Source organism: Arvicola amphibius, chromosome 2 (genome assembly GCF_903992535.2).
Source record: "Arvicola amphibius chromosome 2, mArvAmp1.2, whole genome shotgun sequence".
Taxonomy (NCBI): domain Eukaryota; kingdom Metazoa; phylum Chordata; class Mammalia; order Rodentia; family Cricetidae; genus Arvicola; species Arvicola amphibius.
In genome coordinates, this window is record NC_052048.2 from 79,488,262 (window position 1) to 79,495,179 (window position 6,918).

The window sequence follows — 6,918 nt, forward strand, 5'->3', positions numbered from 1 at the left end:
TTTTTAACACAAGCCCCAACATTATCTCCAACCCAAGTTGTAGCTCTATCCCTAACCACAAACCTAAAACTAGTTCTATCCTAGACATAAGTAGAATAGTAACCCAATCCTAGTACTTACCTGAGCCTTCAAAAAACTAAACTTTTGCCCTAAGCCTATTGCTAGCCCTAAATAGAATTGTAACACTACCTCAAGCAAAATACCTAAAAAGTAGGCTTAAAACTAACCTTTATTCTTGTCCTAACAATATTTGTAGCTTTTGAAGAAATTCATAGCAAGCCCTAAACTATCCCCAATGATAATCCTAACAATGGCTCTCCTAGGAGTCTGAACCATAAACCTAAACTTAGCTCTAACCTAATCACAGGACAAACACTAAACTTAATAATAATGTAACACTGATCTTAATTTTAACCCTATTTCCAACTCTATCATTAATTTTAGAAATATAACTGAAACAGTCCCTAGTCATATAATACTAACCCAGGCTTGACTATAACTCAAACAATATTTCAAACTCTAATAATCTTAGACATAAACTTGCTTCTGCTCTGACTCTACCCTTACCCTAGCAGTAGCCTAACTCTGTCTAACCCTAACACTAACGATATCCCTAAGCATAACCATACACTAATCTTAATCAGACCAAAACCAAAACATTAAACCTACTCTACATCTGCCTGAACCACAAAATTAAGACTAAAACTAACCACAAAGCAATTTTTAACATTAGCACTAGACTAAACTCTTTCCTGAGTCCTAAGCCTAAACTTAGCTCTGACTCTAACCATAATTCCAAACCAAAATTAAATATTCATATGGCTCTATTTGTAAGTTTACATCTAACCCCAATCCTAACCATACCATTGACCTTATTCTAAGCCTACAACTAATGTCCCACTTAAATTGACATCAAAACCAAATCTTAGCTTTCACCATGAATTTAACCCCAACTCAAACACTAACCCTAAATGAATTGGCAACCAGAAATCCTACCCATAACCACTTGCCCTCACAATAACACCTGAAATAACCATATATCTAATTAGTGGAAACATTAACCCTAACCATAATCCTGAACCTAACACTTATATACTTAATATTAACTGTAGAGGTTGTCCTCCCTTAGCACTTCAAGATTAAAACCAAAGCAAGCACTAACTCTAACCTGATACCAAAACTAAAACTAAACATAAACATAATCTGAGTGTCAACCACCACAATAGCCATACAATAACTCAGAATACTATCCCTAACCCTAACTTCCTAACCTTAAAAATAACCCTAACCTAACCTTGACCCTAACCATTACTGAACTCTAATGCTAACCCTAATTATGGCCTAACCCAAAACTAAGCAAACCCTAACAGTAACTGTGATAGTAAACATTAAAACAAACCCCTAACCCAAACCTCAAAACACAAATGTTAACCACAAACCTAACCTATTCTCTATTCCTAACCATAATCTACAATAAACCTAAAAACTGAAAGCCTAACCCTAACCTTCTTACCGTAATTCTAAAGTGAACTTCATCCCAACTGTAAGTCAACACTAACAATAAACTTTACCCTAACACTAAGCCTAATCCTAACTCCTAACTTCATTCCTAACCACCTAATACCAACCCTAAACATTACCTCTAACCCTAACTGTAACAGTAACATGAACTCTACCACCAAATTTAATCCTAACCCATATCTTAACCACCAAACAGAAACTATAACCTAACACTAAACCTAACTCAATCCTAAACCTCACAAATCATAACCAAACCCTAATTCTAACCTTAACACAAACGCAAACCTAAACCCTAACACTTTATCAGAACATATCCCTCATCCCTACAGGCACAAGGCCAATTAAGTTTGTGTTCATGTGTAAATGTAAACGCAATTCTCAAGGTGCCAGTATCTAACCTTCCTTAAAACGAGGCATCTGGAAGGTGGGCTAAGGTAGGGATGGTAATCCAGGATGTCATAGGTGATAATATTTACCTTTCCCAGTTCATAAACACTGAAATGGTCCATATATACACCCCAGAGAAAGCATACCAACATTCTGAGCACAATTCGCTGTGAGTTAACCCAACACACATTACTTAGTACCTCCTATATACTCACATGCCAGGGACACAGTACATTAATGTGACTTTTGTCCCTTTTAAGCACTCGACAATCCCCAGATAATGGAAAGCTTTTGTTAGGTATTTCTAAATTACAGTTAAAAGGCAAAAAATTAAGTTAGTACATAATTTTGTTTTTAATTAGAGGAAGACAGAACTAGATGGGTGGGTTTGTGCCTGTTAAGGAAAACCTGGCAGAACCAGATATTAAAGAAGGAAGTTAGGGGATCTGGAGGTCACCCTTGTTCACTCCATCATCCCTAAGAGGATACCAGACTTGGGCACCTACTCCTCCAGTTCTCCCAGAACATAACAAAATCCTATTCTTGGCTTAGTTAACTAAGTAGTCAACACATCACCTATGTTCTTCAGCACTGAGAGCCCCTCCCCATTACCTTTCTTCCATTTGGCCTGGGACTCAGAAGAATCAGGTGGCACATGCCTTTAATTCCAGCACTTGGGAGACAAAAGCAGGCAGATCTCTGAGTCTAAGGCCAGCCTGATCTACAGAAAGAGTTCTAAGGTAGCCAAGTCTATACAAAGAAACCCTGTCTCAAATATATAAAAAAACAAACAAACAAATATTTTTAAAAGAAGAAAATAAAAGAAGGTTTGCCAGTTATAGTAAATTATGGCCACTCAGCCAATCACTGAAAAAAGTGAGAAGACAGGCTAATTTTTTAATGGAATATAACATTGTCTTAAAGCTGCAAAGCTTTACCATCTACTGTCTTGTTTGTTTAGTTTGATTCTCAGAATAAATAACCTAAGAAACAGAGCCTCTGATGTATTCATTTTACAGATGGACAAAAGAAACCCAGGAAGAGTGGCTTTTACTAATTCTAGGATGCAAAAGAGATAAGGGAGTACAGAGAAGAGGTGCTTTTCTGAGTGGATCAGGGAAGGGTGTATCACGAAAGGCTTCCAGAAATTAAACAGTGATTGAGAGTAGAAAATCACAGTTATATACCAGCACCAGTTGAAGAAGAGGAAACTCCAGGTACATGGCTCTGCAAAGACTTGAGAACATGTGGGAGTCTAGGAAGTTGACAGAATCCATGACGATGGAACTATGGCAACCGCTGACGCTATGCACCAATTAATAAAGTATGAACTTTATCCTTAAAGCCAAGATGTTTCTCTCTTCCCCTGTCTACATACACACACACACACACACACACACACACACACACCACAGTATTCTCAACAGAGAGAAAATGTGCACAGATCTGTGCTTTAGATCTTTCTCTGCAGCAGGGTGGGTGGAGGTTGGACAGGCTAGGCTAGTTGTTCAAGAACCCTAAAGAGATGGTGGGGGTAGAAATCAGGGGTGTGTCCCCAAATCTCTTGGTGCTACTAGGTAAGAAGTTGTCCCTCGTGTCTCTACTTCCTCTGTCTATAAAGACAAAATAATAGGTTTGCATCTGTCTGCCTTGGGAATTGCTTGAAAATTAATGGTGCAGAGACCTGGCTAGCGTCCATGAGTCAAACAACACCCTTGTACAGTATACTACTGACACACATTAAATGCTGATATATAAAACGTGTTTTGAAGGTGGATCTGAGAATAATTATAGTTTGTTAATTATTGTTAATTTTACCACAGCTTGGAATGGTGGACTTTCTCTAGATTCTACAAGAGATTGCCGCCCCTCCGTCCCATTAAAGAGGCACAGTTTCTCACGGGCTCCATTCTCTCATTATACTTAGTGGTCCAGCCACCTCCATTGATTACCGAGAAAGAAAATCAAATTGTACAGAATCTCTGCTAGTGGCCTTACTGAATCTACAAAAAAATTGTTTCTTTTCACTTATGTTTAACAAGGATAGGCACACATGTGCGTTCACAAGAACTTTTAATACTTGGCACACCAACCAGGACAGCTAGATTCTGCAGGTGATGTGGTAATAGAATTGTTTCACTAGCCTGTCTTCATATTCTGTACCACTTTGTTTTCATAAATATTCATTTACAGGTAGCAATCCTGGGAAATCAGTGGCTGGGTGACTTCAGGTCTCCTTGCCTCATCTGCATCATCCCTCCTAGAATAGGATTTACTGACAGTACTGCTTGTATCCCGTGAGGTTGCACTAAAGTTGGTGACCAGAGAAAGAATGAAGGAACTGCCTAAATGTGTAATGAGGTGTCCTGGAGCAAGAAGAGAGGGAAGCAAAGCAAAGAGACTGAAGATAGGAGTTGAGAGAGAAAAAAAGGAGGTATGCGATTATGGGACCTGGAATGAGATGGGCGATGGGCGTGGAGTTCAGTAGCTCGGGCGTTTAGAGGAACTCAGGAGGCTGCACTAAGAGAGATGCGACCCCCTGGTTTGGAGACGTAAAGAGGGCAGCGTCTCCAGGGTGGGGCCAGGTAAGTACTGGTTTCCTCTGTGGACTTTTGGTCAGCAGATGGCAGGAGCAGCCTCCCCTGCCTGATCCTATCTTTGGAGGCTTCCTTCGTGGGACCTGGGAATGGGGAGCTCCACCCAGATTCCACTGGGTGAGTCACTGGCTAACCAGTCCTGCAGGTCCCTGAGGATAAAAGAGCGTGAGGGAGCGGCCCGGCAGCAATCGCCGGCAGCGTCCTACCCTGTCTGATCCTTCAGAATCCCGGCTCCTGGTCAGTAGTTGTAAGTAAGCTCTCCTCCACCCCACCATGGCTAGGGGCTCGGAGTTAGCGCCTCTGCTACTACTGCTGCTGCTGGCGGTGGTGACCCGCTTTTGCGTGGCACAGACCGACTGTAAGTGTCCCACCAACAAGATGACCGTCTGCCGCTCTGAGAGCCCAGGTGGCGTCTGCCAATGCCGGGCAATTGGCTCACAGGTGTTGGTCAACTGTTCCACGCTGACTTCCAAGTGCCTGCTGCTCAAGGCGCGCATGAGCGCCCAGAAGAGCGGCCGCACCCTGGTGAAGCCTAGCGAGCATGCGATCGTAGACAACGATGGCCTCTACGACCCAGAGTGCGACGACAAAGGTCACTTTAAGGCACGCCAGTGCAACCAGACCTCGGTGTGCTGGTGTGTAAACTCAGTGGGTGTGCGCCGCACGGACAAGGGCGACCTGAGCCTGCGCTGCGACGAACTGGTGCGCACCCACCACATCCTCATTGAATTAAGCCACCGACGGACCAACAGAGCCTTCAACCACTCTGACTTGGACTCTGAGCTGCGGCGGCTCTTCAAGGAGCGCTACCAGCTGCGCCCCAACTTTCTGTCAGCAGTGCACTACGAGGAACCCACCATCCAGATAGAGCTGCGGCAGAACGCATCGCAGAAGAGCCTGGGAGACGTGGACATCGCTGACGCCGCCTACTACTTCGAGAGGGACATCAAAGGCGAGTCGCTTTTCACTGGTCTCCGCGGCCTGGATGTGCAGGTGCGTGGGGAGCCCCTGCACGTGGAGCGGACTCTCATCTACTACTTGGACGAGAAGCCCCCCCAGTTCTCCATGAAGCGCCTCACCGCTGGTCTCATCGCTGTCATTGTTGTGGTTGTGTTGGCGCTAGTGGCTGGCGTGGTCGTCTTGGTGATCACCAATCGGAGAAAGTCAGGAAAGTACAGAAAGGTGGAGCTAAAGGAGCTGGGGGAGATGAGAAGCGAACCTAGCTTGTAGATGCTTAGCAGGTACTGGACTTCCGCATCACCCCAGACAGAATGGGCTGGCCTGTTGGTTGATTCTTGGCCAGAAGGTAATTTTCCTCCCAGTTCTGACCTCTTCCTTCTCTATTCACAAACAAATTCGCTAGATGCTGAGTTCAGGTCACCTCCTCGCCTTTGGTCTTGAAGGAAGCATTTCTGAAATTCCTTGTTCGGTCAATAGAAACCTGACCAGGAACTTAAGCGAAGGTGGGCTAGGTGGCTTAGTTAAGAAGCAAGTGCCAGGCAGCCCGGAGTTGTTTCCCAGAGACTTGAATCCACCTAAAGACTTAGATCAGTTGAAATGGGAAAGCAGTGCTTTTGTTGTCGTGGGTTTGTATCCGTCTGCTCCTTGCCTTCCCAGAAAGAAGAGAAGTTCACTAATTGAGCCTGTGCAGTGCTCTTCATCTGCCGTCGTTTGTACGGGAGGAAAAGGCGTTTCCAATATCTAAATACATTTTAGATGTCTCTGTTGGACTGTATCTATTCTTCTGCCTGCTCTTGACGGAGCTGATACTAGTAATCTTCTGTTTTGTAAAATGTTTGTACAGATGCATGCGTCTTTGATAATGCTGCTGTTTTTTAAGCAACAACTCAAGTTTAATAAAATATGGGAAAGGCATAAACCTGAAGATGGACTGTGTGAAAATTCCCTCCAGAATTATACTATTTTGTTGTTTTCCTTTGTTTAATGCTTGGGTTTTATATTTTAAATTCTAACACTCCCTTCTGAAATTCTAACATTGACTATTGAAACTGGTGTTTCCTGCGGGCTGGGGTGATATACTTGCCTACCATCTGACAGGCCCTGGATTCTGTCCTCAGCAGGCGGCGGGGGAAGGGGAGCGGGAAAGACTGAAACTTTGGAATTGCAGTTGCCTTGAAGGTGGTTGCCTAAACTAGCCGCCTTCAAACTGGCAGAGGTGTGAGAGATAGGAGCAGCCTCTAGCTGCTTATTAACAGGCAAACCTTCCTTATATAGTTCTTAAGCCACGTGGAGGAGCTAAGACCACTCCCAAGAATCCTAGGAAATAAATAACTAGGTGGGTGTCTTCAGGTCTCTGCGACTCATCTTCTGAAGAACAGGGCTAAGAGTCTGTTTCTTTCTTGTAAGAACATTTACCTGCTGGCGATGGTCAGCTGTATAAATGCTTGCTACT

At 43.6% G+C, this 6,918-nt stretch overlaps 1 protein-coding gene across 1 annotated transcript; it reads left to right on the forward strand.

Moving 5' to 3' along the window:
• The first annotated feature begins 4,778 nt into the window (after positions 1-4,778).
• Tacstd2 (tumor associated calcium signal transducer 2) lies at positions 4,779-5,735 on the forward strand. The gene has a single exon (XM_038317813.1). It carries the CDS (start codon positions 4,779-4,781, stop codon positions 5,733-5,735), a length of 957 nt encoding a protein of 318 aa, XP_038173741.1.
• The last annotated feature ends 1,183 nt before the right edge of the window (positions 5,736-6,918 follow it).

Coding starts and splice junctions, on each gene's coding strand:
- Tacstd2 (XM_038317813.1), top strand. CDS start 4,779: ATGGCTAGGGGCTCGGAGTTAGCGCCTCTGCTACTACTGCTGCTGCTG.